This window comes from Oryzias latipes, chromosome 6 (genome assembly GCF_002234675.1).
Source record: "Oryzias latipes chromosome 6, ASM223467v1".
Taxonomy (NCBI): Eukaryota; Metazoa; Chordata; class Actinopteri; order Beloniformes; family Adrianichthyidae; genus Oryzias; species Oryzias latipes.
Window position 1 is genome coordinate 3,869,606 of NC_019864.2, and position 27,446 is coordinate 3,897,051.

Below are 27,446 nucleotides of genomic sequence, written 5' to 3' on the forward strand. Positions count from 1 at the left end.
CTCAGATGCTGCGCATCCTCAGACGTGATTCATTCCCTGCCAGAAAACGGACGTCTTCGCGCTTCTTACCCGCCTTCAGAGCCAAACAAAAACGGAAATAAAGAGAAAAGCCACCAGCAGGAACTGAATTATTCTGCTCCGAGAACATTTACTGACAGAAACGGTCGAAATCTCATCTGCGACACAGCTGCAGTCGACGCTTTCCCCTCTTTGTTTGACACGTTCCTAAATTTAAAGATGAAAACCAAATTCATCAACGGGGTTTCCTCCTCCCCGTCTATGTCTCTGGGTCTGCTGGTGACCGAACACGCCCTGCAGGTCCAGCCCGACATCCCGGAGGACTGCAAGGAGCTGGCCCGCCCCAGCGACCAGGCGGACCAGGACACCCGCCGAAAGGCCTTCCTGTGGTGCCGGGAGTTCCTGCACGGAGCCTGGAAGGAGCTGACCGAGGAGGACTTCCAGATCACCGTCATCAGGTCAGCTTCAGGCAGCCGTGGTTCTGCTCAGCCCGGTGATCCATCCAGGCCTGGATGCTCGGTTCTGCTGGGATCTCTCCAGAACCTGCTGTTTGTCTGACGAAAGCCTCCTGTTTTGCACCGTGGGGTTGTTTGTCCTCACTGTTGTGTCTTCGAGTCACATAGAGACCTTCAGGCAAAGATTCATGTCAACATTTAGAGATTTTCACTGAAGAGCATGTGCTGTTTCTGCTCCAAAATGTCATCAATTTTTTTATACAGTTCTCTTTAAATTTGTCATAAAATCTTATTTTAAAAAGAAGATAAATTTGAAGCTATGTATCTAATAATGTCAAAATATTCTTTTAAAAACCGTCTTTTCTCTGAAATAATCTCTCAAAATGTTCTACGGTTTTCTCCAAAATGTCATCCATTCTTCTCAAACATGTCTCTCAGACCCACTGTAGAGGTTTGGATGCAGCTCCTCGGTTCTGATCCCGGCTCCAGCCTCACATTTGTCTGGAGTTCACCTGTCTTGGCCCAAATCATCACCCAGCCACTCCCATGCCTGAGAGTTGGTCTGAGGTGAAGGCTGCAGAATGTGGAATACTGCATAGCTTTGGGTTTGATCGTCCACCATGTCAGCCATTTGGCAGCTTTGGACTGCATGGGTTCATCGGGGGGGGGGGGGGGGGGGGCTTTCATCCATTTGGACCCCTCATCAGATGCTGCTGCTGCTGGGTTTAAACCAGCACGGCTACATGGGAGTGGCAGCAGCGTGGGAGTTATTCTGAAAAGAGGGGCTCTCCCTGAAGCTGCAGGCATCATAATCAGGAAGACCCTGAAGCCCGCCAGCGGGTTCTAACAGTTTGTGTGTGTGTGTGTGTTTGTCCTCAGGGGTGGTCTGAGCAACAAGCTCTTCCTGTGCAGCCTCCCTGACAGCCTGGACTCTGTCGGGGACGAGCCGCGGAGCGTCCTGCTGCGCCTCTATGGGGCCATCCTGCAGGTGGGAACCCCTTTCTTCTGCCTCACACAAGCCTGAGAAAGCAGCTCCTGCTGTTAGGGGGGATTCAGTTAGCAGCAGAGATGTTCGAGCCGTCCCGTCTGCCTTCGTCACGGAGGAGACACGCGGCTCATCGGGGTGTCACGTGTGCTGCTCATACGCTCATGCTAGAGTATGCATGCTTGAGTAGTGATGCCCTCATGTGTGTGTGTGAGTGTTAGCCATTGTTGTACATGATGTACCCCCATAGCTGTACATGCATGTGTTCTTTGCCGTAGGCTTCCCAAAGGAGCGTGCCTTGGGCACTCTTGTTCCCAGGTGAACCCGCCAAAAATCACGGTACAGTATGAGATCTCTGAAATCTCAGCCTAATGCAAAGATGTCACACACACTCACGATGCACGAACCTGGAAGACACAGTGCGGGGCAAAGCAGAGCAGGTGCTTCCGCCCTTTCAGCTTTAGCTCGCTGCTGCTGCAGCAGCATATCTTCTCATTTATCTTGTATGGTGACTTGGCTGCTGAGTGTAAAGTCCAGCCGAGGCCTGTGACCCCCCCCCCCCACTAAAGTTTCACTACCAGGAGAAAATCCGGCAGCTCATCAGCATCACGCATTCAGAGCAGGGATGTGAGCCACATAAGCCGCTGTAAAGCGATTATTGTTCAGGTGTGCACCAACAGATGCGACCTGCCTCAGGCTTTGAGGAGGGAGGGGGGGGGGGTAGCTTCTAATGGCTGTGCAAACAGCCGGAGCAGAGTCCTTCGCCACGGCAACCGGGCCATCTCTGTGGTGACGCCGCCGCCCCTCAGGAGGAATTCTCCAGGTCCGATCAGACACTAATGTGATTAAAGAATGCAGAGTAAGGTCGGAGCGCAGGGATGTTAATGATCAAACCCACTCCAACATGGAAAGAGGCGCCGTTTCTCAGCAGTGCAGACATGCAGCCAGCCACCCGCCTCTGTGTGCTGGAACCGGTACTGTCCTGTTAGGGTGTGCAGGGGGGGGGGGCATGCTCAGGTTTGCTGTTGAAGCTTCTGGATGCTTTTGGCTTTTATTCATGGTTAGGTCTTTCCTCTCTTTCTTGTTGATAGATGTCCTGTAATAAAGGAGATTCTGGGCAGTCAAACAAAGAAAATCACTTCCAAGTAAGTAACTGACGTTACTGCATCTTTGCCCCCCCCCCCCTCCCCACGCACACACACACACTCATGCACACCTGTCCTCTAACACCTTTGGAACCTCTGAGAATGTCATCCAGGACCCCCCCTCCCCACACACACACACTTTCAAAGCTGAATTAGTAAATGTCCTCATGTCCCCCCCTCATTTTAATACACGCCGTGGAGTCACTGACGCATGTATGGTGACACCCCCCCTCCCTCCCTCCCCCCAACACACACATCAGATGCTCTAAAATATTACAAATATTCACAAAATGTTTTTATCACAAATTTCCAGAGTTAAACTGGAATAAATCTTTTATTCTTAAACATGCAAGAAGAAGCGGGGGGGGTCCGTTTTCACCATTGACAGTAAACGAGAACTGGACTGAGTGGCCCCTCCCCCTTTAGGTTCTAAACAGGAAGTACCCGCTGGCCACAAGAAGCCAAAATCCCATAGACTTCTATAGAGAAATAATCAGTTATCACTCACTCATGCTCCTGGTCACAATAACCATTGTGTTTTTTTTTTTACATGTTCTTGATGATCCTTATTTATTTTCCACATTTTTGTCTGTAGCTCAAGTTCTAAACTGACCAATCAGATGCCTCAATAGAACTATGGGGTCTCACGTCAGACATTCAAAATGTTTGACAAATTTTGTGTAGCCCACTTTCGAGTGGTAGGGGTGTGGCTTTCCAACAAGCTTACTCCTGATTGGTGAGACTGGTTGCCATGGAGACTCCGAGTCAGACCCACGCGGACCAATCACTGCTTACTGACGTGTCTGGCTCCAATATGTTGGTGTCCATATCGCAAAAAAAGCTGGGGTCTGCATTGACTTCTTCTGGTTGGAGTCAGAGGTAAACCATTGTCTATGAGCGACGTCACACTCGCTCAGTCCAGGTCTCATTTACAGTCAAGGGTTGTTGGCGCATTCAAGAACCCGCGTGTTCATATTCTTGATCGCACGTCTTGTGCCCGGAGTAAACCTGTGATGCAGAAATGCTCTCAGGTTTTTCCATTAATGACGTTTATCATCTGAGAAAAGACTCGGATAAAATGCTCTGGAAAGAGAAAAGAACAAGTTTCTGCTGGATTTTACTCTCATTCTTCCTTCAAACTAATAGTTTACCCATCAACATGTCATGTGATATTGGAGCTCCATACTACAAGGATGAGTGGCTTCCTGTCACAAGGCTGGGATGAGGTCATCAGCCAGGCAGCTCATGTCTTCCTGAAGACCTGAGCTCCTCCTCACAGCTAACCCGGTCAGCAGTGAGGCTAAGCGGGCTGAGCCGGGTCAGCGCCTATGGCCTAAATTCAGCCTCCAAACAATGCCGTCTGCTTCCTGCAGATCCCACTTGATTAGCAGAACTGTCATGGGTGGACGTGTCACACATGGTTAAGTAAACACAAGAGCCAAACAGTTTTTAGCTACGGAAGACAAACAGCCAGAAAAACATTACTGATTATTTTTGTCTGTCTAATAAACTCAATAAGTAATTCATTAAGAAAAAAATACATAAAGTATAAACAGCTGATCATTGCTCAGATTTTCTCACTCAAAGCTATTTATGTTTCAAACAGTTCATCTACACCAGGGGTCGGCAACCCAAAATGTTGAAAGAGCCAAATTGGACAAAAAAAACAAATGTGTCTGGAGCCGCAAAATATTAAAAGCCCTATTTAAGCCTTATAATGAAGGCAACACATGCAATATGTATCTATATTAGCTATATTAGCCTACTATCAAAATGACTGAATTGCTACAAATACATAATGAGCATTAACGATTAAACGTTTATTTGCCATGCAGTGCATTCAGCGGAGAACGACGCTTCACGTGACTGCTCTGTTGTGAAAGTTAAACTTCATTACAATATTGAGACGACCCAGCCGGGACGTCACTTCAGCGGGGAAGATAATGCCTAACAGCAAGCGTAGTGGCTTCATTGAAAAGCTCTCCATGTGCAAAATGCTGCACGACCCCAGATAGTCTCAAGCAAAAATAAGCAGGCAGTGCATCGACATTGTTTTTCAGGATCACGCCCGTATGTGAATGCACATAAACAGCTAAAAGGCAAGGCAAGGCAAGTTTATTTGTATAGCACAATTCGTACACAAAGTAATTCAAGGTGCTTCACAAAACAGAAAAATGCATTAAAATCACAATACATCATAGAAATAATCAACATAAAATTTACTTTAAAAGAAAAGGAAAAAAAAGATTTAAAAAGAAAGGAAGGAAAGAAAAGTGCAGATAGGACCTTTCAGTCATATACACGGCTAAACAGAAATGTTTTAAGTCTAGATTTGAACATGAACACAGAAGAGGCCTGTCTCACGACTTCAGGGAGGCTGTTCCAGATTTTAGCTGCAGAATATTGAAACGCTGATTCCCCTTGTTTAGTTCTGACTCTGGGAATCAACAGGAGGCCGGTCCCTGAGGTCCTCAGAGTACGAGATGGTTCATATGGCACTAACATGTCAGAGATGTACTTTGGTGCTCGGCCATGGAGAGACTTGTACACAAGCAGAGCTGCTTTGAAGTCTATTCTTTGAGGTACAGGGAGCCAGTGCAGAGACCTGAGCACAGGACTAATGTGATCATACTTCCTGGTTCTGGTCAGGACTCGAGCAGCAGCATTCTGGATGTACTGAAGCTGTTTTACAGCTCGTTTGGAGAGGCCGGTGAGCAGGCCGTTACAGTAGTCTAACCTACTGGAGACAAATGCATGAATAAGTATCTCCAGGTCTGGCTTTAACATTATGTTTTTGATTTTTGGCAATGTTTTTCAGGTGGTAAAATGCCGCTGATGTTACTGACTTGATATGGCTGTTAAAGTTCAGGTCAGAGTCCATGATTACCCCTAGATTTCTGACTTGATTTGAGGGTTTGAGAGACAGAGAATGAAGGTAGCTGCTGACAATTTCTCTTTGTTTCTGTGGGCCAAAAACAATAACTTCGGTCTTGTCTGAGTTTAGCTGGAGAAAGTTGTTCTGCATCCACGCGCTGATCTGTTGGAGGCAGTGGTTGAGAGAATCCACCGGCCCATATTCACCTGTTGTCAGTGACACATAGATCAGGGTATCATCTGCATAGTTGTGATAAGATATGTTATTACTGCATATTAACTGCCCTAGTGGCAGCATGTAGAGGTTGAACAGAAGGGGTCCCAGGATCGATCCCTGGGGCACACCACAATTCAAGCCCATGTAGTCTGAGACACAACTCCCAATTTCAACAAAATATTTCCTGTCTTCTAGATAAGACTTGAGCCAACTTAGGGCAGATCCAGAGATGCCAACCCAGTCTTGGAGTCTGTGCAAAAGGATCCCATGATCAACAGTATCAAAGGCAGCGCTCAGGTCTAGCAGGATTAAGACAGAGACTTTTCCATCATCAGTGTTCAGGCGGATGTCATTGGTTACCTTGATAAGAGCAGTTTCTGTGCTATGATGGGGTCTAAAACCTGACTGGAAAACATCAAACGAATTGTTTAATAAGAGAAAGTCAGTGAGCTGTTGGTAGACAACTTTTTCAAGGACTTTTCCTAAAAATGGCAGATTAGAGATAGGTCTGTAATTATTCAGTACAGTGGGATCAAGACCGCTCTTTTTCAGGAGGGGTTTAATGACTGCAGTTTTTAAGGCCTCTGGAAATATTCCAGATTGAAGAGACATGTTAACTATTTGAGTAATTGATGGCAACACACTGTTCAAGACAGACTTTAGAAATCTAGTGGGTAACACATCAAGGCAGCATGTAGACAAGCTCAGACGGGTGATGGTCTCTTGGACAGTTTGGTCAGTGACAGGTATAAAGTGAGTCAGCTTAGAGTGAGTAGGTGGCCGTTCGATAGTTATATGTGTTGTGGAGTTGATGGCTTTTTTAATGCCCTGAACCTTGTCATTGAAAAATACAGCAAACTCATTACATTTAGGTGTACAAACCAATTCTATTGGTAGCTGGGTTGGAGGGTTAGTTAATCTGTTAACTGTTGTGAACAGGATACGAGAGTTGCTGCTGCAACTTCCAATTATTTCAGAGAAGTACCTTTCCCTTGTTCTGCATAAGATCTGGTTGTAAGCGTACAACTCCGCCTTATATATTCCATAATGAACCTGGAGTTTTGACTTGCGCCACTTTCGCTCGGCTCTGCGGCACTGTTGTTTCTGTGCCCTGACTAGATCATCGTTCCTCCAGGGAGCTTCCTGTCTATGTTTTCTCAATTGAACTTTCATAGGGGCAATGGCATCCAGAACGTTCAAGATGCTAGAAGTAACAGAATTCAGCATTTCATCAACATTGGCACCAGAGACGTTTTCAGGGTTTATCATTTCTACAAACTGTGCCCTAGTGCTCTCATTTATTTGTCTCCTTTGGACAACTGCAGGGCCAGGCGGTGGTTTGGGAGCAACAGACAGGTCAAAGAATACACAGAAATGATCAGAGAGGGCGACATCAACCACACTGACATTGTAAATAGTAACCCCCCTTGTGATGAGCAGGTCCAGAGTGTGCCTTCTGCTGTGGGTGGGGCAACTTACATGCTGAATTAGACCAAAGGTTTCAAGGACAGCATTGAGCTCTTTTGCATTTCTGTCATTGACATTATCAACATGAACATTAAAATCACCTGTAATGACTAGACCATCAAAGTCTGTGCACACAACTGAGAGCATTTCAGTGAAATCATCAGTGAAACTTTGGCTGTGCTGAGGAGGTTTGTACATAACTATGCAGAGTAAGGGAGGAGTTTGTTTTAGCTCAATCTTAAAGGACACATACTCAAATGATGAAAACACACCAAATGCGGGTTGCAATATTATCTCTAAACAGTGCAGAAACGCCTCCACCCTTTTTATTTTCTCGTATTTCCGATTCATGTTTGTAGTTGGGGGGAGTTGATTCGACTAGAACTATGTTTCCTGTGTTTTTGTCAAGCCATGTTTCAGTTAAAAACATAAAATCAAGATTAAAAGAAGAGATAAGATTATTGATTAAAAATGATTTGTTGCATAAAGATCTGACATTGAGTGCAACAAGTTTGAGATTAGTTTCCTTGGGACTGGTCAAAACCTTCTTGCAAGGGATGTGAACTAGATTTCTTTGATTGGACAGTCTAACTGCCCTTTTTTGCATTCTACGTGGTGCAACTACAGGTATACAGCTACAGAAGGAAGCTGTTCATCACAGGGCCCCAGTTTGACATAACCTTTCCTAGGACACTGGGGGCCCGTTTCATCCTAGCTCCGGGGAATAGCACCTCTAGAGGCGCGCAGGAGAGGTTGAGTTGAGGGTAGTTTGGGTGATGGACCGGGAGGAGTGGGAGCTGGACGGGATTTGGGTGAACGACGGAGGGGGCGTGTTGGAGGGGGTTTGGATGAAGGCCGTGTTGGAGGGACTTTGGGTGAAGGATGAGGAGGGGGCGCTGGAGGGGAAGGAGAGCTCCTGTGCGGTGTGAGGCTCACAGGTGTTAGGGGAGCCATCTTAATTCCTGACTTAATGAGGCTATCAAAATGGCTAGGTAGGGCCATGGGTGAAAGTGGGGGGGACGAAAAGGAAAGTGAGTCTTCACTGGGAGTAGATGTAGCAGGGGGCGCCCACAGCTGGTCAGATGGTGGAATTTCTGGGGCCAAATCTGGTGGTTGTTGTTGTGGTTCTGCAGCTGGGTCCTTAGCTGGCGGTAGTTGTTGTGGTGCTGGTGCAGGTGAGTCCTTAGATGGAGGTGGTTGCTGTAATGCTGGTGGAGCTGAGTCCTTAAAACGGCATGGAAGTCACTTCAATTCACAACACTCTCACTCAAGGTTTTATCCCGAAACTCCCCACTTCCCATGATCCTTAGGGGCTGAAGGCGGGGCTAACCCCCAGGTCGCTACAATATCAATGAATTATGTTTCATTGCTTTGATAAAATTAAAGAAATGTAATAAAGAAATCCGATTTTTGATGTCAGTTTTATTTTGAGGATTCGAACAAAAGAATGCTCCCCTGGCATATCTGAAGTTTAATTTGTAAATTTGTGTTTTTTATTGTACTTTCGTTTTGTACAATAAAGTAAAAAAATGTAATATTGTAGTGGCGGTCATGCGCATTTTAGGTCTGTTAGCAGCAGGGGATTGTGGGACGCCTTCTTTTGATCTAATTAGGGCTCAGCATGAGCGTTTCTGTTTGCCCACGTTTCTTTTCATATGGCAGTTTTGTTGTTCCACCTTAGTTTATTCTTCCTGTTATGTTGGTTCTTTATGTTGCACCATGAGTGTGGGAGGGGGAGTGGTTGATGACTCCTGTGCAATGTTCGATGTGGTGCGTGTTTTAAATGAAGGGGCTTGTAATGACAGTAAGGAGATTATGCTCGCAGCTAAGCTTTTTGCCTGCTCCTCTCTGAAACTGCCCGGAAACGTACTTTATATGGGTCATGGTCTTTTCCCCAGCGCAGCCAATTGATTGACAGCTCAACTTCCAGGCAGCTTGGCTCCCGTTTTGCCCTCTGCAAGCGATGTACCTGCTTGGCGTTACAACGTTTTTTCTACATTCTTACAGCATTGGAAAATGTTAAAAAAATGTTTGTGTCTTTTTTTTTTCCTCCTACAGAAACCATATTAAAACAAAAAATATATTTCTCTCCCCCATCTTTTTACATTTTCGAACATTTTTGAAAATGCTCCAAGGAGCCACTAGGGCAGCGCTAAAGAGCAACATGCGGCTCCTGGGCCGCAGGTTGCCGACCCCCGATCTACAATCAGTCACTTAATTAGGTCCACCTTTCTAGTATCGGGTTAGACCCCCTTTTGCCTTTAGAATTGCCTAAATCCTTGGTGGCACAAATTCAACAAAGTACTGGAAACATTCCTCAGAGAGTTTGGTCCATATTGACATGATGGCATCACAGCTGCTGCAGATTTCTCAGCTGAACATCCATGATGCCAATCTTCCGTTCCACCACATCCCAAAGGTTCTCTATTGGGTTGAGATCTGGTGACTCTGGAGGTCATTTGAGTCCAGAGATCTCATTGTCATGTCCAAGAAAACAGTCTGAGATGATTCCAGCTTTATGACATGCCGCCTTATCCTGCTGGAAGTAGCCATCAGAAGATATTACACTGTGGTCATGAAGGGATGGACATGGTCAGCAACATTACTCAGGTAGACTGTGGCGTTGGAACCATGTTCAGTTGGTACTAAGGGGTCTAAAGTGTTCCAAGAAAACATCCCCCACATTATTACACCACCACCAGCAGTCTGACCGTTGATACCATGCAGGATGGATCCATTCTTTCATGGCGTTGATGCCAAATTCTGACCCTACCATCTGAATATGGCATCAGAAATGGAGACTCGTCAGACCAGACAACTTTTTTAAATATTCTGTTGTCCAGTTTTGGTGAGTCTGTGTGAATTGTAGCTTCAGTTTCCTGTTCTTAGCTGACAGCAGTGACACCCAGTGTGGTCTTCTGCTGCTGTAGACCTTCTGGCTCCAGGTTGGACGTGTTCTGCATTCAGAGATGCTCTCCTGCAGACATTGGGTGTAACCAATAGTTATTGGAGTTACTAGTGTCTTTCTAATAGCTGGAACCAGTCTGGTCATTTTTCTCTGACCTTTGGCATCAACAAGACATCACCCCCACAGAACTGCTGTTTCTCTCTTTTTCTGACCATTCTCTGGAAACACTAGAGATGGTCCTGGGTGAAAATCCCAGTAGATTGGTTGATTAGACATTTGTCTTAATGAGCAGTTGGACAGGTGTGCCTCAAATAGTGGCCACTGATTGAATATTAGAATGGTAAAATATGCAGCTTCATTGGACAAAACTAAGCTTAATTAGGCCATCCTCCCATGTCCCATCCTTAAAATTCACACGTCCCGCACCTGTAGCTCACTTGTTCCATCTCAGAGTAGAAGAGCAGCTTCAGACCTGAAATCAGTGAAAGGAGGAACATTAATTGGGTTCAAATAGCGTAGGACACAGAAATCTGTGCAGGAAGTTCTGTTTCCAGTGGAAGTGAGACATTTTTCAGGAATGTTTGGGGAGCCGGATCTATCCAAATATTCAGGTTAGATTCTGAACTCCATATAAAATGTCCACCAACAAAAGGCATGCAGTTTGTGATTATAACACAAGATAATCTCTGCTTTCACGTCATTTTTCTTCATTTTCTTTCCGAATAAGCATTATTTAACATTTAAAACAAAAAAGCGAAACTTTAGAAACCAGCATGAAAACTTATAAATATAATTTTATCCGTAAGATTGGCTCACTGTCTGTGTGTGGTTGATGTAAGGTGAGTAACACTTGCATGAGGCCAGGTTTGAAGAAACATTAGAGTTCTTCTTCATGGACACAGATGAGCTGAAAGTATTTTCCTGTTTCATGGAAGAGAAAACATGGTAATCTGCACCAGAACGCTTCAGGTGTTTTCACAAAACCCAGAAAAGGCGTTTGTTTGTTTTAGACATGAACTTTGGCTTCCGTCCTGCTGCTATCGCTCTGGAATTACCACCTGACAAAACATCCAGACTGGCCTGATACAGCTCCACATCTCCGAGCCCCAACTGTGCGCTTCAGAGGTCTCAAATTCAGGGCCATTTTTCAAAATCCAGTAATTCTTGGTGTAATCGTCAACCGTAATGAATGAGAATGCTGAGTTATGTTCAAATGACTGAACCTTTGTTGAGATGTCTGCTTTTGGAGATGTGGTGCTAGAGACAGGCAGACAGAACGTTTAAGTTTTTCCTGAATAAACAGGAAACTGCATTTAAATCACAGTGCAGGGAAAAAGAAACAACTTTTTTGCGAAAAACAGAATTTCAGGAAAATTCTTATCTGAATTTGTTCTTTAGCCTCAGATTTAGTCTAAAAAATAGTCTTTATGTTAATCCTCTTTACTCTCAGAATCAATGAGAGCCCAAGTGTGTAAAGAGACAGGAAACATTGGGCAGGACTACAGGAGGTGGTTGACATGCTCGGAAAAACACTTGGGAGCATGGTGGTGGAAGCATGAGGATTTGCGTTCAAATTTTACAGTTGAAATTTGAAAGAAAAAAAAGATTTAACTGAATCATGTCTAAAGGGAAAAAAGCTAAATCAGACCCGGAGAGTCGGTAGTTTGACTTCCACAGTCTTCAGGAGTCAAAGAGCTCTACGCTTTTATTTACCTGATAAAGTGATATTTCTTGTGATTTTACCCAGAAGGAAAACCTCTTGGTCTGTGATAGTGGCCAATCAATGATCAATTTGAATGGGACACCAATTGAGCTCAAACGGTGAAGCTGAGAAGAACTGGATGAAGATAAAAAGTTAAAGGAAGTTTGGACTCAGACTTTAGACTCCTCCTTCTTTTAAGGATTAAACCTTTGTAGTGATGAATAGTGCTAATATGGATAATTCCTTTTGGAGTGTTGAGACGGTCTGATAGGCGTTCTGGGGTGTTACGTAAGCATGGGGTGAACTAATGTCAGCACTGGACTCTGTTCAGGATCTCCAAGAGTTCAGATGTTTCAAAGAAGTTTCCTGGTTTCCCAGGGAAGGTGCTGGATTTGGGAAATACATGGTGGAGCTGGGGGTTTAACTGTCAGAAACCTCTGGCCTCCAACAGGCTGCTCTTAGGTAAACCAGGAGAGGACACAGAAGTTACAGTCAAGTTCTCTGCAGAGTTCTATCAACCAAACACTGTCTGCTCACAGCTGAGGTTAGCAGCCTCCTCCCACCCATCAGAGCCGGCTCCACCTCTGCGCTACAGTGTCTGTTTGAGCCTTAGAGCTCGTGGGTTTGAGTCCACTGTTGGCTTACGGCAAAGATTCCAAAGTTGGGACCCAGTGGCTCCCTGCTGGACTTAGGGAGGGTTGAACCACCAAAGCGGTGCAGCTCAGCGTTCTCCAGGAAAGGGGGCTGTTTGGTCAGTTTGAGAGTATATTTGATCTGATTTAGCTTTAGCTGCTCATCATCTGTTTGCTTAAATACCAACTCCAATGAAAATGGTGTTTAAATTAAGCTTAGAATTGTGTTTCTGAGAATTTCTCTATTCAAATCGTGAATCAGGAGCTGATGAAAAGATGCTGTTTGATATAGATCAGATTTGTGATGATGTTGGGCAGGCCAAAGTCTCCCTGCTCCACTCCAATTCTGACTCATCCACTTTCAGTGAAATAGATCCATGAACGTCTTTGTTTTCCTGGTCTAAGCTGGAATCTGGATCTAAACTGTACAGCTGGACAGTTCTGATATTGCTTGCCATTTTTGTTGCACGGGCAATAGGGGGTGCAAGGGGCTGTAAGCTAGCAGGAGAGAGTGTAAACAGATGGATGAATGCAAGTGGGGTTGGGGTGCCGCCATGAACTCCGAGGTACATTTCTAATGAACTCCTGGTGCTCTGTAGAAACTGTGTTCTAGAAAACGACACAGGTTTTTGGATTTGATCTAAAATGGCAGAATCAGGATCAAACAACCCTGGAAACACTTTAAGAATAGATCCAAAGAGGATCAGAGTGAGTCTTTAAGAAACCACGTCTGCAGCAAAGTTCCAGTAGAAATGTGAGTTTTATAGGTAGATATGAAAGGGATTATGCTTCATCTCCAGAGGCGTGTGTCTGGATTAGGATTCATCAGCTTTTTCTGTGGCCATGTGTGTGAAATAAGGCTGGACTTGGGATCATCCAACAGATGAAGCTCCATGCTCTGAATTTCCCACAACATAGACGCCTCTGCTGCTCCTAATAAACAGTCCTTCGGTCAGCGGCCTCCTGCCTATTTGGAGCGGAGCCCACATTTCTTTCTTACAAAGGGTGGAGGTGAATCAACATCAGCGCTGCTGTGAGAGGAGGTCTCCTTGTTGGCTCAGAGTCCCCGCTGAGCTCCTCGCCAGGGTTTTTTATGTTTGCTATATACAGTGAGAAAGGTGAGGCCGTCTCCTCAGCGGCTCCAACTGAGTCGAGGAGAAAACCGAATCCTCCTCCTAAGTTCTAACCGCTCTGACAGGCAAACTCGGTGAACCCGGCCATTCCCATTCAATCCCCTCACTCGGGTTCCTCCTTCTTTCTCCTCCTTCTCCAAAGCCGTATTTGTACACGAAGGTCACTCCGTTAAAGACGCTGCCCTCCTTATTGACTCAGCAAAATCCCATTGACGTCCTGAAAGGTTCATAATAGAAAAATACCAGACAGGTTTTTTACTTTGCTTTTAAAAATGTGATGTTTTTGTTTTTCCTCTTTTCTAGAGATAATTTTTACAGCAACAAATATTTGTATTGGTAATCTAATGGTGACCCCCCCCCACCCCCAGTTCTCCCCATCCCTCAGCTAAAATAGAAGGATCTTTGTGTTTTATCTTAAATTAAGCCAAAATTAAGATTTTATATTGTTTACAGCGAAACACGGAGGTGGCAGTATCATGCTGGAAATGATGATCCTCTTCAAACGTCGTTCAGTTCTTACTGTCATTTTCATTGTTGGAAACTTTCAACACTGACCTGATTTTATTTTATTTTTATCAATAACTTTTCTTATTAGAATAACTCTAACATCTCTTGCACAGGCTTGTTGATCCTGACTAAGTTTGTGGGAAAAAGACTTTGAATTCTCTAAAACAGCAGAACATCTGTTTCCATCTTTCATCAAATCGGCTTCCTGACTGCATTGGAAGAATCTGTGATGTTGTGATAAAGGAGTTTTTTGTGAAATGTGTCATTTATTTTGTTTTTCTCATGAAGGTTTGGATAATTTAACATTTTGGTCAGTAAATTTCTTTCTGAGGATGTCTGAACTTTTTTTGGAGCTGAGTTTCTCTGACGAATTTCTGATTCCATTTACATCACAATTCAACATGGATTCATTTCAGAATCACTTTTTTTTAAGTTATTGGAAACGGTTTTCATAAAAACATGTATCTGAAAAGAACACAGGTTGAACTTTCTTTAGGAAAAGTATGAATTCTTACAGTAAAACTATCAGAAAAAGTGTTTTTGCTTAAAAAATACAAAACATTGCTTTGATGAAAAATCATTTAATGGTTTTATGAAATTATAGATACATTCTAATCATGTTTTTATACCCAGCTCCGCTTTCTTGTTTTTTAACATTTGCTTTATGTGTAAAATTAGCCATAAATAACTCATGTCTGGAGACTCAATGCAGCAGAAGCCTGTGTCATTATTGTGTGATGTATTCTAATATTGTGTTTGTAGGGTGCAGAGGCCATGGTGCTGGAGAGCGTCATGTTTGCCATCTTGGCTGAGAGGGAGCTTGGACCCAAACTCTATGGCATTTTCCCTCAAGGACGCCTGGAGCAGTATGTTCCTGTAAGTGAGCCTCTGCCCTGTGATCTCCTGTGATCACTTATGATCTCAGGAGATCCAACTCTGACTTGGACTTCTTTGTGCCTCAGACGTCACATGTATTACAGTCAGCCTCAGACGGTAACAAACAGAAACAGCCGTCCAGAATGGCGTATATTGAACCTGGAAGATGTGTCTTTAACAGAGCCGTAAACTGGACACCTGGGAGCTGAGTGAACCCAGCATCTCTGCTGAGGTCGCAGAGAAGATGGCCCGCTTCCATGCCATGAGGATGCCCTTCAACAAGGAGCCAAAGTGGCTCTTTGGAACCATGGAGAAGTAAGTGAAACCTTACCTAAACTCCACTGATAAGTTATCCATCCGCCTGTGGTCAGCTGACAGCTTATCAGGCTGCATTTCCGTTTGTCTTTGGGTTGCACAACGCGTCCTAACAGCCGTTGTAGCATTTCATTGACCTCCTCTGAAGGCTTTTCTTATTGTCTTCTGTGATGTCTATAAATGAAACCCTGGTATCTTTGGTAGCTTCATGTAATGCCGACTTATTGACTGGCATTAAAAAAGATAAAATAACCTTAAAGATCATAAGGAGAATCTATTTTGCTTCCACAGGTACCTGAGCCAAGTTATGAGGCTGAACTTCACCAGAGAGACCCACCTGCGCCGCTTTAACCGCCTGCTGGCCCTCAACCTACCACAGGAGATGGAAATGCTCAAGTACGTTCCTGCCCCTCAGCACTGCCACAGTCAGCACACATGATCATTTCCCAGAGGTCTGTTGTGTAACACATGGGACACAACCACTGCGCATTCCACATGAAAACGACATGAATGGACTTGAATGGACGACGGTCATGTGATGGTCACAGACCAAAGTCCAACAGAACTCATATTTAAGGTTCATTACCATTCAAATTCACACTTCTATCATCTTTTGATCTATTTCCAAAGTGTTCCCAGTGGCTGTTTTTAGCCAGAAAGAACTGTTCTTTTTTAGGACATATTTACTGCAGAGCGGCCGGAATTCAAATGAAATTCACCTCTGAGTTGTGGGCGGGACCAATAAGCAACCCCGCCTCACCCCCTTCCCCCTCCCTGTTGCTGAGAGCTTGGAGCAGGGAGCTTGTGGCCCCCCCAGAGTATCCTTCACATTACAAATAAGCTCTTTTTTCCAACTGCATTTTTCTATCTTCTCCCATTTCATGATTTAAAAAAGAAATACTCAGACATGGAGTTTCAGTCTTACGTTTTTTTTATAATTCTCCTCCATTGTGAGAAAAAGGAACATGTTAAAAACGCCTCCATGAGCTTAGATTTGGTCTCATTTATTATTTGCCCTTAGTCTAAAATTTCATTGAAGATTTTTTCTTTTTCTTTAGGATTTCTCACACTTTCTCACTATTTTCCATACCTTTTTATTGCTCCTTATTGTCCACCCCTCTAGAACGCTCTGTTCCTTTAAGAACAACCCCTCCCTGTCTCTCTGATAAGTCAGGTGACTTAGAAGGTCTGATCGTTTTTCGGTGCCGAAACACCACATGGCAGGTTCATAATAGTGTTGTGATCAAACCCAAGAAGAGAAGCATAAATTAAGCATTTTAGGAAACTATTTCTGTGGGCGGGCCTGACCTTGAGCACCTTTACATTAAAAAGTGTTTTCATTTTTCTATTTGATGAAGACTTGTTGAATCTGATTGGTGGATGTGTCTGCTTAGGTCACTACTGGAGTCCACCAACTCTCCTGTGGTGTTCTGTCACAACGACTGTCAAGAAGGTAAAGAAAACTCAAAAAGTGACGTTTCCCCTGAATAAAACAGCTGTTTATGCATGAATTCATATTTTTGTTGCTCTTAGGTAACATCCTGCTGTTGAAGGGCCGACAGAGTTCTGACAAACAGAAGCTGATGCTCATCGACTTTGAATACAGCAGCTACAACTACAGGTACTAGAGCCGCATTCCTCACTCTGTACACACAACAAAGCCTTTGCAGGCTGTGGGGGTGACCCACCCGGGTGACGTGGACATGCCGGGACCAAAGGGCACTTTCACACTGACCCGGTTGGTTTAGACCCGGACCGCTTTTCTTTCTGGGAAACCTCCCCTAAACTCTGAGGAGGACCGAACAGATGAAGCCTTACGGATGATTCCACGCGCGGAAGGGAAATAAAAACAGGAAATGACGTAATGTTGTGTTTGGAAAAATGTCAACACTGCAAAACTATAAGAGTAGGACTCGAGAAACAAAAAAGAAGTCCGTTTACCAGAGTGTCTGATTTTAGACACTCTGGGTAGGCATTTATAACTTGTCTACTTCTGTCCTTCTGAAAGCGTCATGTGTAAAAACAACCCAAATCAGATGGAGGTGTGAGCATTTTCAGCATTTGGCGTGTTCAAGCCGGGAGCCCAAATGAGCTGCTGAAAGTGGTTCCACATCCTTATAGACCTATTTTAACATGTTCTTGTGGCATTTTTCTGTTGATGGAGGACATGTGTAAAGAAAATTCAGCTGAAAATTGCATTTGTATGTTTTCAAATGGTTGTTAATCCAGGGGCAGATGGAAAAAACTCTATTTGAAAATAGTATTTGTATTTGTCATGTAGAAAATAGAATGGGCGTGCTACAGTCTCCCTGCTCTGCTCCATTCTGATCATCCACTGTCAGACAAATAGATCCATGAACGTCTTTGTTTTCCTGGTCTGAGCTGGAATCTGGATCAGAACTGTACGGCTGGATAGATCTGATATTGCTCTCCACTTTTGTGGCACTGGTGTTATGTTGGGGGCTATAAGCTAGTGGGAGAGCGCGTAAACAGATAGGTGACGGGAAGAGGGGGCAGGTTTACTCCACGTCAACAGTCCCACCCACAACTCAGATGTGAACTTCTAATGAACTCTTGCCGCTAGAAAACGACACAAGTTTTGGAATTTTTTTCTAAAAACAGAATCATCATGATGAAAAGAGGCCAGGGAAAGCTTTGAGAGGCGATCCAAACACAACCAGAGTGGGACTCTAGGGGTTTTGAAGACCAGATCAAGCAGAAGAGGATTCAGAATACGTTTATGGTTTTAATCCTCCTAAAGAGAAAAGAGAAGGTGATTGAAAGAAGACTGGGGCGGATCTTTCTCTGCAGTTTTATTGCCTCGATCAGATGAATTGGGGAAGTGCAACCTGAAGACAAAAGGAAGGAAGCTGACTGTTTGCTTTGGCTGCACTTCTTTTTGCCTTCACAGAAACTCAGCACGTGTTGTTGTAAGTAAGCAGTGGGACCGTAGACTGGAACTGTCTTCACGGGACTGCTTCAAAGCTTTTTCTCTGTGGCTCTCACTCTCGCAGGCATTGTAAATGTCTTTACAACTGTTTCAAGACAGATTGTCTTTGAAAGCAGGGGCATTTCGTGGTTCTCCAGCAGTCCTCAAAGCATTTTTGGATGTGGTTTTTACCAATCAGGAAGCACGGCCTTTGTATCTCACTGAGCTGCACATCCTTTGAGCCAATTGAATAAAAACAAAATGAAAGACAATAAGTTTTTGCTCAAATATTGTTCTTTTGAAAACGCATATTAATAAAGCTACATGATAATTTAGCCTAAAGTTTCAGCTTCACACATGTCTGATGAAGAATGTTAATGTGACGTTTGCACAGAGAAAGTTTCCCACTTTGCTTTTACAGCAGAAAGATTTTAGTTTGAGAGCGAACCAAGATAAAAAAAAAACCTCGTGTTTGAGACGATCTTCAGGCACTGCTTTGTTTTTCAGCTGCTCCTGTAGGGGGCGCTACAGTGAATCAGCTGTGTCTAACCTTCTCCTCTACACCCTCCTCCTTCGTTCCAACCAGCTTCCTGTCCTTCTCTGCATCCATGAGCCTCCTCTCTGTTCGTCATCTAGACCAGTGTTTTCAACCTTTTTTTTTAGCCACGGCACACTTTAACCTTGACCAAAATCCCGCGGCACACCAGCATCCAAAAATGTATAAAAAAAAAGAAAAGCTCCTAGTCTGTATTGATCTACAGTCCCTCCAATCTCACATGCATTGTTGTGATAATTGTGACAGAAAAAGCTGGAAGCTGCAGCTGTTTTTTCTAAAAGATGTAATAAAAGTTAAGTTAGAAGATTTAAAAACTGTTTGATGTGTGTTCGCTGTGGTTTCAAGACGTTAGGAGGAGAGACTCATTGTGCGCCGAGACGCTGTCACTTTAACCCAATGCATCATGGGAGATGTAGTGCTAACTTCCACAGATGGCAGACAGACTCTCTTCTCTGAGCTTCATGGTTTTGTTCACTTGTTCCACGGTCTGACACCGGACTCTGTGGAAAGCTACACCGCTAAAGACGAGATTTAGCTGGTATTTTTGTTAGAACTGAGAGACTTTATGAGCAGAATCACGACAAGGAAGTGATTAAGCCTCCAAGAATGATTGGTGGAGACAGTTGAAGGGGCGGGACTTTTCAGAAAACGTCTGTAGCTACGGCTAAGTCGCTGTACGTCATTCTTATCAAAATGTCTTTGATAGAATCAAATAAACACAAATAAAAATGTATTGATATGATCTTTCATATTCCTAACTACTCAGTGTTTTATCAGGACCTGTTTGGATGAACACAGAGCTGATATCCTGGAGATGATGAATGTTTTTAGATCAGTTAATGAGGGACATTTCCCACAGCACACTGGTTGAAAAACACTGCTCTAGACCTCTGTCCTGTTTCTTTGCCTTCATTTTTGATGACTCTCTATGGTCATACATCACCCCTAAACCTTCCCCAACCCATTTCAACCTGCTTGTAAACTCTTCTCCGCCTCTTTTCCTCACTTCCTGTTCTGGACTCTTGACCTTTATGCTACACTGCCCTCAGCGACGCGCTTTCAAGTAACCACTTTCAATGAAAAGTCTACGTAAATGCGTGATTCGGGTTTAAACTCCTGCATTCACTCATCTCTACACACGTTTTTAAGACCGTTTCTAGGCTTTGCGTACGTATCATGCAGCCATTGCATGTGCTGAAAGTTAAACCAGGTGACTTGGATTTGGTAGTGGTAAATGAATGGCGTCCTTTTCAAAACATGTTTGTAAATTGATCTTGGAGGAGAAATTAACAACTGCGGTTTGTGCCTAGCTGGAAAAAACAAGTATTTCATATATTGGAAAAAAGTTGTGAAAGAGAAAGTCTGGAGCAAGAATGAGGAGATTTGTACCACTTTGATATTTTGGACCAAGCCTCTTCTACCTGTAGGTAAATGTGCTAGTAGTGGGTAGCATCAGTCCATTGTGAACACTGTACGCTAAAAGCATGTTCAAGAACCTGTGTTCAGCGCGGTCGCAAAGGCGCCACACATGCCCAGTTTGAATGTAGCATAAGTCCTCCACCTTCTCCACCTGTTCCCTGCTCTCACCGCAGATCACAGTGTCATCTGCAAACATCATGATCAACAGAAATTCCAGGAATTCAACTCCTCTGCTTCACCTCCAGAACATCTCACCTGTGTCTTCCAGCTCTCATCCATGTCCTGAACAACTCCAACCTTCTTCTCTGTCACTGCAAACCACAGCTGCTGTCTCTGCATCATCCTGTCATAGACTTTCTCTGAAACTACAAAGACACGATGCTGCTCCTTCTGATCTTCTCCAGAAACATCTTCAAAGCAAAGAAAGCATCTGTGGTTCTCTGCATGAAATGTCACTAAATGATTCCCTGCATGTTTTTTATCTGCGTAAAAGTTCAACTCTTTTAGTGGTTGAGTTGCTGCTGCTGCTGCATCACCATCACTCATTACTTTTCCCATAATTCACCCCAATCCATACTCCCTGAACACCACATGGGGGGTGGGGGGGGGGGGTTTAAAAAAACGGAGCATTTTCTCTCTTTTGTTGTGTGGATGTTTGGGAAAGCCAGTGTGATTTATGGAGGCGGGCTGAAGGGGGGCATTCCTTAGAGGTTCATGTTTGGAAAAGAAAGCGGATCAGGATGAACACCCCCCCCCCCTCAGTTTCCTTGTGCGTGGCCCCTTTAAGTCTTTCCCAATCTCACATCCAAACATGTGACTTCAGGCTGCAGCCCCCCTCCAGCTCACACCCCCACACGTGCAGCCCTTGTTTTGGTGGGTTTTTCTTTTTTCTGCGCCGAAGTTGATTGGCTGCAGGGGGAACAAATGAGGGGGCAAGCCCAGGGTGCAGCCCCCCCCTTCCAGACACAGGGAGGGTTTTGTTGAAAACAGTCTGCAGTAACTGATAAACGGTGTGGGAAACTCCCCCTCCCGATGTTACTCCAGGACAACAGATGTAGTCCCCGTTTAGGAGCTGCAGCACCTTACTGCAGACTCTACGGCGACCTTTGAACCCCCTTCAGACAGAGAGAACTTTCAGCATGTTTCACATGAAGTTGGTCCGTCTAAATGATGGTGGTTTCTCACATGGAGACGGGAAAAGATGTGGCTGAACGTACAAGGAGGAGGAGAAAAACATCAGAATCGTCCAGGAAGTCATTAAAAAAGCAGAAGCAGGTGGAAAGAAGGTCAGGGCTCAGCTGACATAGGTCAAAGTTCACCATCCAAGCGCCAGATAGAGACTTTAGGACAATCATGGATCCATGAGAGAATTCAATGAGAAAGATGCTGCTGAGCAACAAAAACACAGAGGAACATCTGGATGATCCACAACAGAAAAAAAATCACTTTTTGTGTCTAAACAACTAAAGTCAAAAATCTGATCTGTTGCATAAATGTCTGTTTAACATTTCTACCTGTAGATGAACTTTAGGTAGAAATGCTGTTTGGGGTTTTCTTCCCATTCTGTACTTTTATCAGTCATCTGTGGATCTTTATTGAAGGTAATAAACAATAGAATAGAAATCACCATCATTCTTCACACAGGAGTTTGATTCTCAGCAAACACAATGAAGTACGCATGTGACTGCTGAATGTTGCTCAGAGGAGTCGGCCTCACATGAGTTTGTGTTTGTGCGTTTCGCTGTGCTAACATGAAGGAGGCAGTACAGCCATAAACGGGGGAAATGATGGCTTATATAACCAGTTGTTGTACACATTAATAACTGTGGACAGTAAAGGGTTTAATAACTGAAATCAATAAAGAGATTCCATCCAACTGGAATTTGTTCTGTGTTTTTTTTTTAGGGGCTTCGACATCGGCAACCATTTCTGTGAGTGGATGTATGACTACAGCTGTGAGGAGCACCCCTTCTTCAGAGCTGATGCTCAGAAGTACCCCTCAAAGACCCAGCAGGTGAGCACCGGCACGTCCCTTAGAGCCCCCCTCCCAACCAACCCATCAGTAACCACCACATGTCTGTGTGCAGCTTCACTTCATTGAAAGCTACCTGCGGGAGTCTGACGGCGGCTTCGACAACCTGAGCTCCGCCGACCAAATGAAGCTGAAGGAGGAGTTGTTTGTGGAGGTGAACAGGTGAGTTCAGGTGCAGCGGCGACTCCAGCGGCACTCGGAGGACATGCAGGCTAACAGCTTTGTGTTTGTGGTGCAGGTTTGCCATGGCGTCCCACTTCTTCTGGGGCTTGTGGTCCCTCATCCAGGCCCGTCTGTCCACCATCGAGTTTGGATACCTGGTGAGCTTCCTGTTTTCAGTCTCTTCATTCACGTCAGGATGCAGAGTCAATATTTGGTCCCGGGTCAAAGGTTGATGGAGGTTAGGCTGACATGACCAGAGCGCAGATTAAACCAGCCGGAGAACTTTCACTGATACCTGTCCTGCTGAAAAGACACAGGGACTTGTTTCTTTTGGATCAGTGATTTTGAGAAGGAGGGGCTTACTGGAACGACAAACAAAGTGTCCCCGCCCCCAAAACACAGATGTCATACCTCAGGACTGTCAGAATCCAGGCCTCGAGGATCGGTGTCCTTCATGTTTTCCAACCAACCTGCCATTGAAGCTCCTTATTGGCTACCTGATCCAGGTAACCCGCAGCAGATGGGGCAGAATTTCTGACGAACCAGCAGGAGGCCGGCCCTCCAGGCCTGGAGTCTGACACCCCTGTCACGGGTGCTCTGCAGCAAACAACACAAAAACGGTCCAGATTCAGGACTTAAAGTACTGCTCCGGTCATCTTTTGATCCATTGAAAGTAAATCATCTTGTAAAGTCAGTTTATTATAAATGTGGCTGCAGTGCGTTAACATGTATAACATGCCTGGCAATGTTTATGACAAAAAACCAGCTGCAGCTCTATAGTAGTTCACAGAAACCTGGAAGTCCACACAGAAAAAAAGGCTGCTAAATAAACCTAAATGCGACTTAAATTTTGATGTAACAGCATATAAATACGCTATTTTAGCAGCATCCCACACTAATAAGAGTCTAAACTCATAATTTTCTTATCACATTTCAAAATAAAAGCCTGTCCTTGGAGGTAACTGGGTTATACTTTCCGCGTTTGTACCAAACATTTCAGCTTTGCAATAACATTTTCTGCATTTTTGCACCGTTTGAACTTGTGAAACTGTTTTGCAGGAGTACGCCAAAGCCAGGTTTGAGGCTTACTTCCAGCAGAAAAAGATCTGGGCGGCCTAAAGGACCAGGAGCATCGGCTGGTTTGACATTGAGCCCACACGTCTTGAAGCGGGACGTAGAGGCCAAAAACCATTCCGCCATCCATGCTTTCCTTCCACACCCCCTTCAGGGGATTTGCTGTCTGCTGCTGACAGCTAAACTGGGTGCTTAAAGGATGCGCCTCTGTCCGCTGCAGCTCAGAGTTTTCTCTGTGCCAGCACAGACTTTTACTAACCTTCATCAGCAGCCAGAAGCGCTCTGCTTCTGCTTTGTTCAAACCACACGGCTAACACGATGCTTTAGTGGGACCGCTGTGCAAAACGCTGCTAGATTGGAAACTGACATTGCATCGATGTGTGTCTGTAGATCCTCTGTCTATTGGAAACCAACCAAAATGAATCTTTGGGTCGTCTCACTCGCGGTTCGCCGTGTATGTAGCAAACACGCGTCAGGGAGGCCGCCCTGCCTGTTGGCGACCGGCTGATTCTGTAAACATCTTTAAAAAAACTTTTAAAAAAAAATTTTAAAGGAGGGCTTTGACACATTCAGGCCAAGGACGAAACAAATTTTTTAAATGACAAAAATGTGATTATTTTTCAGGGTGGCTTCACTAAATGACATGGAATAGCAAAGAAAAGCCGTCCTGGATAAATTAATGATGATGTATTGATTGTGAGCACTGTGAAGAGCTACACCAGGCCACGCTTCTGAATGGGACAAGTCTCCCATTGACTCTGAATAGGCGATGGTTGGAAATGGTGGATGTCACCTGTGCCTCACTATGACCATGACCCCAGCCATCACTCAGCACGATTGAGTTTTACAAAGTTGTAATTGCAGTAAAACTCTGACTTAGGGTTCAAACGTGGGATCCAGCTTGGTGATGGAAAATGTTTACATTTTTAAAATGAGAGAAGAAAGCTGTGACCTATTCAACATTCAGACAACGAAGCACCAAAAACAAGACATCAAAATTCCCTAATTATCACCTCCAGTTTCAATGCAGTAAATTACCTAAATTATTTAAAGCTAAAAGATAATTTCCCTTCATGGTTCAACCCATTCAACAACGACAGCACTAGAACCCTTTTTACTTCAAACTTGGTTTAGTTAATCAATTGACTCCTATAAATATTCCGTTTTAAAGCTTATTTGACATCTTTGAAGGTGTGGTTTCATCTAATCATGTTTCAGAGTAACACACTTGCTAACTAGCCTCACAAACTAAAGCTGTAATCTTTGTACATTTTAAGTTTCTGTCACACTAAATATTTATTTCATCGTGTTTTTTTTAAATTAAATCTAGATTCATCATCAGTGTTAATGTTTGCCTAAAAATGCAGCTGGAGAACTCGTACTGCTGTGAAGACTGCATTACAAGTAACCACTGCTTCAGTTCTGCACTTATTGGTTCTTTTATCAGGTCAGAGTGCCATACGCACACACACACACACACACACACACACACACACACACACACACACACACATATGTCAGTGCACTGCTGTGAATAAAAGCTGTGTAAACCCGTCAGAGGCACATGAAGGCTGGTTTCCTCTGTGGTCATATGGGTCTTATGTGAGCTGCTGCTTCAGCTGTGAAACCTCTTCAGTACTGAGCAGGACCGCCTGAAACTGGTCCCTGAACCGGGTCCTGATCTGGAACCACTTTTAGGTGTTTGAATGTGACACTTTTGCAGACTGAAAATGGATGAAAGGGTGTTAGAACTGTGACTATGACCTTCCTGAAAGTGTTACTTTAACTGCACATGCTGGTGAAGCCTATTTATGTGAAGTTTTGTCTGTGGTGGACTGAAGGGCCATCAGCAGCTTTTACTGCAGACGGTTAGCTTCTCTGGTACATCTCTACAGGCTGGATTTTTCTTTTTGTACTTATTGAGGTCATTTTTGTAATGCTGTTTTTTTATTTGTCATCTGTTCATTTTTGATCCTTTGTTTCTGAGTAATGACCTCCTTCCAGCCTGTTGGACCGAGAAGCTCCAGCAGAATTGTATTCCCCATTTGGAACAAACACATCCTGTTTCTGTTCGATGCTAAACTCACTAACAGACCTGTAGAAGAAGTTCTCGTCAAATAAAGTCATAGCAGATGTTCTTTTTGTTGAGTTGATGCTGCGTTGGGTCAGAAATGCTCGGCAGTGACGGCTTTGCAGAAGGCGGAGCTTGTACTCGTCGAGGTGCTGGATGATCCTGGCTGTAAATGTATCGCTTTGCACAAATAAAACATTGAAAGTTATAAAACTCCTTTCTGTCTTGATGTGTTCTGCGTGATTGTAGATCTGGAGGGCAAACAGACTCTTTCCAAAACATTGGAAAACCATGTTTAAGTGGATTCACTTCTATAACTCTATTTAAAAGAAATAAACGTTCATAGAATATAGATTCAGGGCCCACTGTCTGATTGATTTCAAGTATTTGTTTACTTTTACATACAAGGTTTATTTATGTAATCATTTGTTTTTTGTTCTTGTTTTAAATATATTTAAATTTTTATTGTATTTGTTTTCCATTTTAGTTGTAACTCCAGTGTTTTCCTCAGAGGGATCCTCCACATCAGTGACTGACCTTCTCAGTGAACGGGGTCACTGCAGTGGGATCTACCGGGTCTGATCTGTTGATCAGACATGGGGGGTCACTGATGTGGACATGTCCCCAAAATATCGTTTCCCCAATTCCGTACAAAGCCAGATTTCTACATTGCATCATTTTATCACTTTTTTATCATGGTGTGTGTGTGTGGTGTGTGTGTGGGGGGGGGGGGCAGCATTGTGCAGGTTTAAAACAAAACATTTGTTGGTCCTGTCATTTTGTTTTTAAATTTGACTATTTTTTTGCAAAGCACTTTGAGTGACCCATGTTTTAAAACTGCTAAATAAATAACCCTTGTGCTATCTTAGATGACCCCCCCCCCTTACTTTGACGTGTTCTCCCTACCATGACAAAGGTGGATAAAGGTGGAAAGATTTCATGTAATCCATGGACACCAGTGAAGATCACAAATCATTGAAGAAAAAGGGTTCAGAGCACTGTCTAGTGGGTCTAGATGACCCAACTCCCAATGTTACAGTGCCTAGGATAACACAAGGGATAAATAAAGTTTTTTTGTTTTTTTTTTTAACTTGTCCTGTCCAACAGCTGGGCAGACAGATGAGAGCTGAGGGCCTCTTGTGTTGGACATATTTTACTTTAACAAGAGGGGTTATTAATCTTCTGACAAACCAAAGGTATGTCTGAATAAACCCCTTTTGTAATCGAGGCCAAACTTTATTAATTTCAATCATGTCTGAAAATCTTTGGTGATGGACCGGACGGAAAAGGAAAGAGGGGAAGAAGAGAGAGGGATGTTAGAGAGAGGGGGGGTAGGGGGTGATAATAGGAGGGGAAGGGGGATAAGACCATGAAGCAGCATAAAGCAACAAGTTTACTGGTTGTTAATCATTATGGTAAGGTTCAAATGCAGTACAAAAAGGGCGGGGCCTGTCCACACACACACTCAAATGTTATAAACACACCTGCTAGCTGCAAAAATGTCCACCTGTCGACATGTACACAAAACAGATAGTGTTCACACACGCATACTTATGCCTTAAAACCAACTAGTGTGAAATATTTCAGTCATTCAGTCATGCAAACTGTTAGTGCAAAGGTGAGCTAACACCAGTGCTCAGGTGAGTGTTTATGTTCTTCTAAAATGGATGGTGGAACATGAAAAGGAGGAGGGAGAGTGCCCAGCCATCCCCACCCCAAGACCCCCACCGCAGCAGCAGCGGCAGCCGGAATCCCCCCAACGCCACACGGGAACCGGCAGGGAACAACCGCCGCCCGGGCGACCAAGCCCGCCACCCAGGCCAGGGCCAGCAGGGCCGCCGCAAGGCCCCCAGAGCCAGAGAGCAGGGAGGCACGGAGGGAAAGAGAGCGCCGCCCCAGCCCAACCAGGAGAGCAGCCCCCCCGCCGCGCCGGGAGAACCCAACGCAGGGCCCCACCGGAGAAGGACGC

At 44.3% G+C, this 27,446-nt stretch overlaps 1 protein-coding gene across 2 annotated transcripts; it reads left to right on the forward strand.

The window, feature by feature from the left end:
* On the forward strand, positions 1 to 25,693 carry LOC101161031 (choline kinase alpha). Of its 2 annotated transcripts, XM_023955487.1 has the most exons (12): positions 1 to 476; positions 1,353 to 1,461; positions 2,550 to 2,603; positions 14,806 to 14,919; positions 15,101 to 15,234; positions 15,526 to 15,630; positions 16,629 to 16,687; positions 16,768 to 16,855; positions 22,044 to 22,152; positions 22,226 to 22,332; positions 22,409 to 22,490; positions 23,392 to 25,693. In XM_023955487.1, the coding sequence occupies exons 1-12, from the start codon at positions 238 to 240 to the stop codon at positions 23,449 to 23,451; spliced, it is 1,260 nt and encodes a 419-aa protein (XP_023811255.1). In that variant the 5' UTR covers positions 1 to 237; the 3' UTR covers positions 23,452 to 25,693. The 2 variants fall into 2 exon arrangements, with proteins under 2 accessions (XP_023811255.1, XP_023811256.1); XM_023955488.1 differs by lacking the exon at positions 2,550 to 2,603.
* Positions 25,694 to 27,446: the final 1,753 nt, after the last annotated feature.